The sequence below is a fragment of the Falco cherrug genome, chromosome 11, assembly GCF_023634085.1.
Source record: "Falco cherrug isolate bFalChe1 chromosome 11, bFalChe1.pri, whole genome shotgun sequence".
Taxonomy (NCBI): Eukaryota; Metazoa; Chordata; class Aves; order Falconiformes; family Falconidae; genus Falco; species Falco cherrug.
In genome coordinates this window covers 19,635,411-19,646,659 of record NC_073707.1, presented here as the reverse complement: position 1 = coordinate 19,646,659, position 11,249 = coordinate 19,635,411, and the positions used below count along the sequence as shown (strand labels likewise).

General features: G+C 61.6%; 1 protein-coding gene across 2 annotated transcripts; it reads right to left on the bottom strand.

The window, feature by feature from the left end:
• Positions 1–988: 988 nt before the first annotated feature.
• Positions 989–7,377, bottom strand: LRRC15 (leucine rich repeat containing 15). Of its 2 annotated transcripts, XM_027811816.2 has the most exons (3): positions 6,963–7,376; positions 5,957–6,126; positions 989–4,319 (listed from the first exon to the last, which is right to left on the bottom strand). In XM_027811816.2, exon 3 carries the CDS (start codon positions 4,312–4,314, stop codon positions 2,581–2,583), a length of 1,734 nt encoding a protein of 577 aa, XP_027667617.1. In that variant the 5' UTR covers positions 4,315–4,319; positions 5,957–6,126; positions 6,963–7,376; the 3' UTR covers positions 989–2,580. The 2 variants fall into 2 exon arrangements, with proteins under 2 accessions (XP_027667617.1, XP_055579999.1); XM_055724024.1 differs by lacking the exon at positions 5,957–6,126 and having other exon boundaries at positions 6,963–7,377.
• Positions 7,378–11,249: the final 3,872 nt, after the last annotated feature.

Below are 11,249 nucleotides of genomic sequence, written 5' to 3'. Positions count from 1 at the left end.
GAAAATAACCCAGCCCCAGAGGGACTGGAGGTGAGGCCAGAGGCAGCCACCAGTGAGCGTCCCAGCAGGAAAGTGGGGTCCCAGCAGGGAAGTGGGGTCCCTGCCCCGGACGTCCACTGGCCCAGGGACAGTAGCAGGGCACTGCTGTCATGGGTGGCACCAGTCCCATATGGAGGTCAGCACACTTGCTTCCAGCAGCCCCACCAAGAGACCCCCTGAAGTTTATTAAATCTCACTGGGAAATGGTGGTAGCAACGTTCCTTCCACAAGGGAGGGGACCAGGCACAGCTTAACAAGGCAAAGTGTTGCCGTGGGGAGGGGACCACCCTGGGACCATCACGTTGAGATGCACCAGGTGTTCTTCAGCCCATGAGCGCACCCAGCCAGCGGTGGAGTGGCCAGAGGGACCTGTGGACCAGATTGACTCCCTGGGAGCTTGCAACCTGCTCACGGGAGCAGCTTACACCACCTTAATGGTGAACAGGCTGGGGTGGCAGTGGTCATGGAAGAACCCCCAGGGGTAGGAGAGGGGACACTTACATACATTCAGCCAGACTGATGGAGCCGACAGTGACACATGGAGAAACTCAGCTGACACAAACCACCAGCAGCCAAGCGAGCTCCCCACCACCCTGAGCTGGCATTGAGTAAAACCTCAGCACTCTGCCCCGGGGAGTAAGACTGCGCAGGAGGCAGGCAGTGTCTCCGTTGAGAAACTTGCTGAGGTCTCAGCTCATTCTCCAAAAGCCATCCTGCTGCTGTGGGGTGGCTGAGCCCTCCTTGGCCCCTCAGCTCAGATTGGAGCCCAGGGACGGGCAGAGGCTCTGCAGCCACAGCCCACTACCCCCGTCCCAGGCCCACCAGCCTGTATGGGCTTTTCCTCAACATAAACATCTTACGAATGGAAATCAAACAGTTCCTGTCCCTGCTGGGTCATTCCCCAGTTGCACACTGCAGCAGAGTGAATAAAGAGCTCTATGGCACTGGGGGTGGACAACTGCACTTTAATGGAGAGGTCACAGAGCAGCACCCAACAGCCCCACAGCACAGTCCTGTGTCTCCTGTCGCTGTGCAGGTCCCAGCCCAGAAGAGCATCCCATCATGTGCACGAGCATGGGGCTGCTTGTGCCGGCGCTCCTGGAGCACTGTGAGTATCCAGCACTATGGGGTGCACTCCAAACGTGACCCTCATCCCATGGTAGCAATCCCCAGACAGCCTGGTGCTGCTGTACTGCACACAGAGGTGAGCTGGACCCCTCCATGGCCGTGCTGCAGCTGGAGGAGGCAGGGTGGCTGCTGGGTGTAGATGCTGCGAGGGGATGGCGCAGCACGCATCTACAGATTCCAGAGTTACCGGCGCTTGCTGACCCCCCGACCCTCTGACCCCTGTGCACTGCCAGCATCCCCGTTGCCTGTGGGCTGCGAGCAGGCAGCAGGGCTGCACACATACAGGAGGACACTTAAGGGAGGAAGAGGAAGAAGCTTTGCCAAGCAGAGCAGGGCCAGGCTGCTCACTAGCTGATGGAGGAGGCAGGAGGATATCGAGGCAGCAAGGACCAGGGATGGAGTGCAGCAGGAGCAGCCCCGGCATGCTCCAGGAGCCCTGGGCACAAGCACAGGAGCCTTTCCCAGCCCCTGGCAGACACTTCACACCCACTGCCCCACCCCTGTAATTCCCCCACAGCAGGGGCTAGTGCAAGCCCCCTGGCCACCCATGGGGTTGGGGCAGGGTGCTGGAGGCAGGGGCATGGCCCGAGGAGAGTTAGCACCAGGTTGCAGTGAGGCCTTGCGGGGGCTGCTGCTGCACCCAGACACCAGCACGCTGCCCCGCGGCACTCCTGGCAGGAGATGCACAAGGCGGGGTGGGCAGGAGGCTGCTCAGAAGGAGAAGATGCTGGCGGTGCTCTGGCCCGTCCTGCCTGCAAGGCAGGGAGGGCAGCTTGGATGCAGCCGAGTCACTTGGGGTGTGCCAGCCCAGCCCCGCCGGGATCCCCACCTGGATGCAGGCGAGCTACAAAGCGGCACAAGGACATGCAGCTGTGCTGGGGGCGATGGTGCCAGCTCAGCTTCTGGCCCTGCGTGACCGCTAGCACCCACCTGCACGGGCAGAGGCAGAGCCTGAAGGCATTGCGGGCAGATTGGGGGTGGGAAGAGGGGCTGGGGTGGGCAGCAGGCAGTGCAAGGTAAGCAGTGCTAGAGGGGGTGATGCAAGGTGAAGGATGGGGAAGTCCTGTTGTTTGGGGTAAGCACCATCGTAGCCAGGGTGTGGCTCCCTGCTGGAGGGGTCCCTCTCAGCACCCCGCACCCCAGCCGCTGCCCCCTGGGCAGGGAATGAGCACAGAGGCTGCACTGGAGGCAGGAGTGGCTGGGGACAGAGGGCAGCCATGGGAGGTCACCCGGGGGAAACCCTGCTGCAGAGCAGGAGCAGGGCAAAGCAGAGGACAGAGGGACGCGCAGCAGAGTGATGCTGGCCCATCCCAATCAGCCAGGGCAGCTGATGCAGAGCCACTGTCATGTCCCTTGACCCCATAGGGAGGGGATGCCCTGCCAGCATCGCTCCCCCCCGGGTTTACCGGGTGCTCAGGCTTCGTTGGGCGCCTTCATCCTCATCAGCACGACGTGGCTCTTCTTCCTACAGCCATAGACCACCAGTGCCACCAAAGCAGTGAGCAGGGCCACACACACCAGCACGATGACCGCCACCACCACCCCGCTCTGCATGCGTGTCAGCCCCCATTGCCCCCTCTCCTCTTCTTCCTCCTCCTCCTCCTTCTGCTCCTGCCGTGGGGAGACTGGCAGCCCAATGGGGGGCTCCGTCCGGGCACCCTCCGGCAATGCCACCTCAGAGGGGTGAGGGGGGAGCGAGCTGCTGGGATGGGGGGAGGCAGTGGGGGGCCGGGAGGTGAGGACCTGGTCCTGCAGCAGCCCGGCAATAGGGATTCCCCGCAGGGCAGGAGGCTGGGCACAGAGCGGGGGTATCTCGCCCACCTTGTGGGGGTTGTCTTTCAGCCAGCCCCGCAGAGGCAGGATGCCCTCGTCACAGCGCCAGGAGTTGTTGTGCAGCTTCACCTCTCGCAGGGCAGCCAGTGGGGAGAAGATGCCGGCGGGCAGGTACTCCAGGGCGTTGGAGTGCAGCTGCAAGTGCCGCAGCCCCAGAGTGGCCCCGAAGAGGCCCCGTGGCAGCATCTGCAGCTGATTGTGGTGCAGGGAGATGTTCTGCAGCTTGGGCAGCCCCTCCAGTGCCTGGGCATCCAAACGGCGCAGGGCGTTGGAGTGCAGTGACAGCTCCAGCAGCTCCCCCAGGCCTCGGAAAGCCCCTGGCACCACTGACTGCAGCCGGTTCTTGCTGAGGACCAGTAGCTGCAGCTGGGTGAGGTTGCTGAAGACGGCAGCAGGGAGGGTGGAAAGCTCGTTCTCATAGAGCCACAGCTCCCGCAGGTCAGGCATGGGCCCAAAGGCGCTGGGGGAGATGTCCCGCAGGCGATTGACGTGCAGGGTGATCTTGGCCAGGGCGTGCAGGGGCAAGAAGATGCCACTTGGCAGGGCGGTGAGAAGGTTGTTGGACAAGTAGAGCTTCTGCAGGTTCCCGTTGTGCACAAACAGCTCCGGGGACAGTGTCTCCAGCTGGTTCTGGTGTAGCCCCAGCTCCTGCAGCTCCGGCAGCCCATCAAAGGCACCTGCCGGGATCTGCCGGAGCCGGTTCTCATAGAGCCGCAGCACTTGCAGCCGCGCCAGCCGCTCGAAGGCCCGGCGCGGCAGGCGGTCGATGTTGTTCCTGGCCAGGTTGAGCTTGGTGAGGCTGGTGAGCTGGTCGAACACCCCCTCCTTCAGCTGCTGCAAGTTGTTCCCATGCAGCTGCAGCTCCTTGAGGTTGCTCAGGTGGGCAAAGTGGGAAGGCTCAACCTGGAGGATCTGGTTACTGGAAAGAAGCAGAGACTCCAGCTTGCCCAGGGACTCGAAGACTTGCACAGGGAGCTCCTGCAGCTTGTTGCTGGCCAGGCTGAGGTAGCGCAGGTCAGGCAGGTGCTGGAAGGCCCCAGGGCTGATGCGAGACAGGTTGTTCTTCTCAATGCGCAGCCCGATCAGCAGGGAGGCGTTGCCAAAGGATGCATCACCCAGCTCGGCAATGCGCGTGTTGATGATCTGGAGGGTCATGGCGTTTGCAGGGATGGGGCTGGGAACTGCGGTGATGCCAGCACCGGAGCACTCCACCTGAGCGGTGCGGATGCACTGGCACTGCTCTGGGCACTGGCCACCAGCCAGCTGGCTGCCCACCAGCAGCAGCAGCCACCACTGCCAGCCTCTGTGCTCCATTGGGCCTGCAGCAAAAACAAAGGAGGGGAGTTCAGCCCCTGCGATTTCCCAGCTCCCAGGGCCACTGCCAGGAGTGGGTGCTACTTTCTCCCTGGAAAAGGTCACCGAGGTGGTGGCCATTCTGCCCCCAGCATGGCAACAAGGCAGAGGAGGGTGGGCGAGGAAGCCTGGGGGCAGGCAGGGCTGGGCACAGCCCAGGCAGGAGTGCAGAGCAGGACAGATCCAGGGGCCGTGGTTCCTGGCTGCCATACCACAGCTATTAGTGGCATCCCTGGCGTCCCCTGGCTCCCCCTCGCCAGGAGTGTGGTTTCCTGTTTTGCAGCGAGCGTGGTGAGCTGCTATCAGCGGTGCTGGTCTCCTGGCACCACAGGCCAGCCTGTGGCACCCACAGCCAAGAGGGTCCCAGAGATGCTGGGTGTGGGCAGGAAGAAAGGTGCTCCCCCCCAGCACCCTCCTGGCTCTGCCTGGTGGTAAGCAGCTCTGAGCTCTTGTTGTGGAGCCAAGAGCAGCATGGGCACCCCCTGCCTGGGTGTGCTTTAGCTTCAGTCCTGGAGGAGCCTGGGTCAATGGGACGCTCTGCCAGCTCCCCAGCACAGACTGGGTATGGGGGTGGCCCTGTCTGCACCCCATCCCGAGCAGATCTCAGCCCTGGCTGATTTTGGCCATGACAGAGGGGTGTCTGGTGTGGCTGGTCCCAAGGGTAGTGCCCAGGGGAGCCTGGGGAGAGTGAGGGCTTTACAGTGAGGTCCTCCATCACCCCACAAGCATGGCCACCATAGACACAATCTCCTCCCTCCTCTGGCCTGGGAGCGTCCTCCCTCCCTAGATTAAAGCAGTAACCTTGTGCCAGGCTGGCGTGGAGCAGCACCCTGTTAGCAGCTTCAAGTGGCATGAGGGAGGGAGAAAACCTGTAGCTCTCCTGGCCCCGAGCACCGCTCAGCCAGATGGGCAAACCTGGCAGCACAGCGGTCTGGGCACGGTGCCCTGGTTGGCACGGCACCCCGGGGGTGCGGGGGCACAGCCCCTGCCCTCCACCCTGGGCTTCCTCCAGGGAACATGCTTGCTCTCCGGCAGGGAGGGAGGAACCCTCCACAAGCCAGGACGGTTTATGTTTCCCATATGGAAACAATCTGCATCCAAGAACGGCTTTGTTTATAGCAAGCCATTTATAAACTTCCCCAAACACTCTGCACATCAAAAGCCCTGCTCATGTCACTGCCTGGTAAGGCTGCTCAGTGAGCATCCACGCTGGAGCACCCTTCAGGAAAGGCAGCTGAAAACAATTAATCTCTTTTCTTCTAGGGACAAAAAGATTACAGACCAAGGGGTTGAATACTCCCTACTGCTCAGACCCTCAGCATCCCACTGCCCTAACTTCAGCCCTGCTAAATGTTACTTTGCCCCCCTTAATTTTCTCTATTGGTTATTATTTAAGATATGTCGCCTATGTAACTATTTCAGCTCCCACGATGCCTAAGCGGTCTCGCTTTTTTGGAGAACCCTTGCAAGACAAACATCTCTATCAAATCAGAAGATGCTGAACGTGCAGATCCCGCCACCACCCCACCACCCCTTGGAGCTGCTCTGGGAGTCCCCTGAGCCCGGGTTTGCTCACACGGGTGGTAGCGGAGAGGAGACTTACCCGAGTGTCCTGCAGCTGCGAGCGCCGAGTGAGCACAGCTCCGTGCTGGCAAGAGAGCCGAGTGTGGTTCATGCTTCCCCTCCCAGTATATAACCCGTCCAAATCAATGAATCAGCACAGGGGCAGCGTCCGGGTTAGGGAAAGCGCTGGAGCAGAGCTGCTTACAACTCCTATTTCCTCAGCAAACAGAGCAAGCGTCTCAGGGATGGAGTTTTGGGTTTCCCTCTCCTGAACCCCAGTGCTCTTGTTTGAAGACAAGCGGACGGCCCCGTGAACATGCTTAGCCAGCACCCAGGTAGCAGCTCGGCCCCAAGATCCCCCCTGGTCCCCAGTGGGACACGGCTGGGTGCTCTGACCTGTGGGGGCAGGTGAGGCAAAACCAGGCCCCTGGGCATGATCCTGCCTTTGCTGGCACGTGTTCACACCGTACATCGCCTCAGTGCACACGCACAGTGCTTGCCCCTGGCTGTGGCTCCTGCAAGTGTCAGGACGTCTGACCCTGCCCCAGCGCAGTGCAGGCAGCACACCAACCCTACCCAGGGTCACAGCTCTCGTTCGCTCCCCCCGGACCCAGACACAAATGGAGCAGGACCCCACAATCACCCACTCTGGGGCTCTGCCCCACAGGTACCTCGCCCAGCCCAGCCGGGGAGCAGGCACCAGGCAGGGGCCAGCGCTGTTGCTGGTGCCAGCCAGAGGCCAGGCTGCTTCAGAGAGCCCTTGGCAAGCCAGCATGCCTCCCACCAGCACTGCCGTGCCTGCAGGCACTGAGAAGCCCCCTCAGCACCAATTGCAGGCAGCTTTGCCACCCCAAAGTGACGCACCCTGACACACGGGTGATGGAGCCCAGCACCAAGGGGTGTTTGGAAAACAAGGTGTGAGCCCGTCCCACCCACTTGCTCAGGGCCGTTTGCTGCCACCCCTCCCCTGCCCCCTCCAGCCCCACATGGGTGCACAGGACTGCCCTTGGTCCCCGCCACCCAGCCTAGGTCCCCCCCTTGCCTACCTCTCCTAGGAGCTCCAGTCCAGCAGTCACTGGGAACAGATATTGGGGAGGAAGCAGCCAAGGACAGCCACCGTGCGTGGCCCCTTTGGGCTTCCCTGAGCCAGATCAACCCCGTGCTAACCACGGGGCAGCTGGAATTTCCCTAACCATGTCTAATCCTGTCTCAGCCCACCCATGTTTCCACCAGCCACAGCAGCCCCTGCTCAGGTCCCACAGCCAGTGCTAACGAGCTGCTCAAGATGGGAACAGCATGGGGCTGCTGCCGGCGAGGGGGAGGAAGGCTGCCTCCATCCCCACGTGCCGCATGCCATGCTGTGAGGGGTGGGAGGGCACAGCGTGCTGCGTGGGTCCGGGACCCTGTTCAAAGAGGGTCCCAAACCAGCATAAACAGCAGACTGCAGGGATGGAGGGAAGAGTTTCCAGCCAGACTCGGAGAAAGGCAACAGGGACCGTGGGAAGAGGGTAGGGAGTGGGACCTCAGCTGGAGGAAACCACCACTGATATGTCAGATTGCGTGAGGAGCCCGGCTGCCATGGGACATGTCGGATGGCCGTGGACCCCTGCCTGGCCTTGGAGCGAGCACCAAGGCTGGGGCTACCCCCTCCCCCCCCGGCCCCATTCCCTGGCTGCTCCTGGGGCAAAGCCCAGGCATGTGGGCACAGAGAAGGGGCATTTTGAAAACACCACCCGCAAGTGCTTCAGCTCACACTGTTGACACAGCAGATTTTCCCAGCACTGTGGTTCCCTAAATAAACTCCCTGCTTCCTTGACAGCAATGCAGCTGGAGGTCAGGACACGGGCTTGGGAGCTGCCCGCTCCCTGCAGCCCTGGCATGAGGGTAGGGTGCTTGTGGCCTTATCGCACCCTTATCGCCGGCTCTGTCTGCCTGCTGCCAGCGCCAGCGCTGCTGGGCTCCTGCCTGCTCTGACTCATCCCAGAAGCACACAGCTTTTCAGCAAGGCAACACAGAAATTAAACCCCAGCACTTCCGAAAAACCACTACCCGAAGCCCAGTCCGACAGAGGAATGTCGCACTCAGCTTCCTCCAAGCAGTGCTGCTCTGGGGAGTCGGGGGAACAGGGAGGCAATGGTGGGTACCCTCAGACACCCGGCCCCCAGGACCATCAGGTTATGGTCCCTACAGCCATTCAGAGTGCCCAACGTTTCAGAGGAGCCCAAGAAACAGTCCTGCCAAAGACCCAACTGCCTCTACCCAGGCGTGGGGAACCTGGGTCTGACTCCTGGCTGGGAAGGATGAGTCTGTTTTCAAGACATCCCTAAAGATAAAGCAAGGCTGAGTAACGGCACAAGCCCGTGCACCACTTTTGCGGCGGGGAGAGGAAGGAGACACTCCCGAGGTGAGCACAGAGGCACTTGCCCCAGGCTACACCCAAGGGAGAGAAGCAGAGGGTGTGAGAGCTCAGCACAGCAGCGCGGACACGCTCTGCACATCTGGAGCAGAGGCAGCTCCCTGAGACAGCATGTGGATGTGATTGAGGGTGAGATAAGTGTTTCACAGAGGGAGGCTGCTCCCTGTAGCTGTAAGCTTGCACAGTTCTGGATGGAGTGGAGCAAGCCTTGCACCACAGGAAAGCCTCAGGGTCCAGCAGTGCCCTGAGGACCTTCTCCACCTCCAGCCATGCCAGCCAGAGAAACACTGAACCCCAAGACCAAGCTCAGGATGGTGTGGAGTCACTGCCGTGTCCCTGTACCTCTAAGGGGGTGATAGAGCCCAAGGGTGGGCACCTGCGAGATGCTGTGCTCCTGTGAGATGGGGCTGGCAGCGAAACCTGCAGTCACGGCTGGGCAGGTGGCTCCTTCCCCCAGAGCCCCAGCACTCCTCGCCTGCACAAACACAGCTTTCCGATTCCTCACCAAAAACAGCGGCAAAATCGCTGCTGTGCAGGGAAAAGCAAGAGCACATGGTGCTGCCGGCAGTCACAGCCCAAGCTGCAGATGCCCTCGTACCCAAGAGCCCCCAGCATCTCCTGCAGCCATTTCTCTGCACACTGCTGAGCACCCAGGAGAGCTAGAGATCTTATGGCAAGTGGCCCCAAGCAGCATTACCCCTTGCGCTTTGACATAACCCTGCCTGGGGCTCCCAGAGGCCGGCCGAGCCAGAAGCAGGCAACCCTGGGCCACCATCTCTGAGCCGCTTCTGTTTAACACAGCCTGGGTTGTCACCCCCCCCCCCCCCCAGGGCTCCAGTCTGCCCTGCAACCCCTTGCATAAGCCCTGCTGCTCCCCCACGCCAAGCTCAGCCCCAAAATGCCACCAGCCGGGGAGGTTCCAGGAGCCCCAGTGCAGCAGCGTCATTTATTTCTGGGGAGGTCTGCCTCGCTCCCAGATGGCAGGACAGTTCTGGGTCGGTCCATGCTGCACACCTCCAGCACATCCCCACGGCCGGGGTGGCAGGCGTAGCACAGCCGAGTGGCTCTGAATCACCAAGGGATTTGAGACTGCTTGGAAAATTCATGTAATCGCTAAAATTAGCAGCTTGTGGGCTTGGCCGGGAGAGTGCATTGCTCATCTGCCAAACAGCTGAGCACGCTCACCCACGCCACAAGGCTGCACAGCCAGCAGCCCCAGCTCCCCCCAGCCCCTGCTCCCTGACACCTCCAGCCCCTGGCTGAACCGACATCCCTGGCAGGGATGGGACGCCCCCAGGCCCCGCTGCCCCCCGCAGCACAGGGCTAGGACCCCCCAGTTACTTTGCACTGCTGCCAAGCACCCGCTGCGCTATGAGGGAGCCCCACAGCGGCCCCAGAGCTCACAGAGACCGGCTGGCCCAGGGCATCGGGCCAAACTCTGCTCTGCTGGAGGGGAGGCGGCCGGCGGTGGGCTGGGCTGGGGGCCAGGGTCCCCTCTGTCCTCCAGCCTGGGGGACACCTCCAGGCCTGAGCCCTGCAGCAGGACACAGGCTCAAGTCACAGCTGAGGGGGTGAAGGAAGGTGTGTTGGTCCCCACCACCCATGACAGAGGGACCAGCAGCCCCCTTCCCCACCACAAGCTTACCCTAATCCTTTGAGGAGCCCACAGAGCTCCTCCGTCAGACGAGGGATCCAGGCCCCACGGTGTTTTCAGCTCCCTGCTTGAGGAATGCAGGGCCAGGGCTGCCTTGCTACTCACAGCTACTGGATGCCCCATCTGCATCTGCCCCAAGGGATGGGGATATGCCCTGCCTTCCCTGGGGAACCACATGTGCAGAGTGTGAGCTTTGGGAGGGAACAGCAGCCCTGCTCCCTCGAGGATGGGCAGCAGGGATGTCCGTCAGGCTAACCTCCGTCCAAGCACCAGCATCCTGGAGCTCAAGGAAAACAGCAGTTAGGATCTTCAGCATGAGTGGGGCTCACCCGGCCAGCAGAGCCCCGAGCGACAGCAGAAGCACGCAGGGCTTGGCATGGACTCAGGACAGCGCTAGGCTGGAAGGAATGTGGGGCTCGCAGCCAAGTCCGCCTGGAGAGATAATCCAAAGCGGAAAGAGCTTGTCCGATGGGCGCTGCAAGACGGGGAAAAGCCTGGCTGGGGCAGGAGGCGATGGCAGGGGCTGTCCCTGCGCATGCACCGTGGTGTTTGCTGGATCAGCTTTGCCCCAGTCTCCATCTCTGTAAAGCCATCCCCAGCACCAGGGAGTGCCCCAGGGACCTCTTCCCAGCACTCCAGAGGGGAAGAGGCCCCATGTCTGCCCAGCACCCAGAGGAAGCCGGCAGAGGAGCACACAGCAGGGCTGTGGAGCTGCTGCCAGCCATGGCTGGGTCCCTGCTCTGGGCTTTTTTTCCACGAGAGGCACGAAGGCACAGCTGGAAGCCTGGCACATCACAGAGAAACAAGGCAGTCCTACAGCAGCGACTGCACGAGGCGGGCTGAGCCCCGCAGCAGGATGTCTCTGAGCCCCTCTCCCTGTGATGAAGTGGGACTCACGCACCATGACCCAAGCAAGAGGCTTTGCCAGGGCTTATCCACACATAAACAGAGATGCAAACCCAGATTTTGGCTAGGAAAATGGAGGCATAAGACCTCCACAGCTTGCCCATCCCTGGATGAAGCAGCAGCAAAGCAGGAGCTTCAGGCCTCCTGATCGCTGCGGGAGTCTGCGAACACTCGCAGCCCCAGCCTTGTCCTGCGGGTACGTGCCTTTGGCTGCACCTCCTCGCAGCTATTCTGTCATCCCTGGGAAATGCTGTGCTCTGATATCACGGCTGCTGAATCAGCATCCCTAGGCGAGATGTGCTGGTCGGAGGCCTGGAAGAGACACGGCCAATGCTCCATAACGTCAGGCAGAGGCTC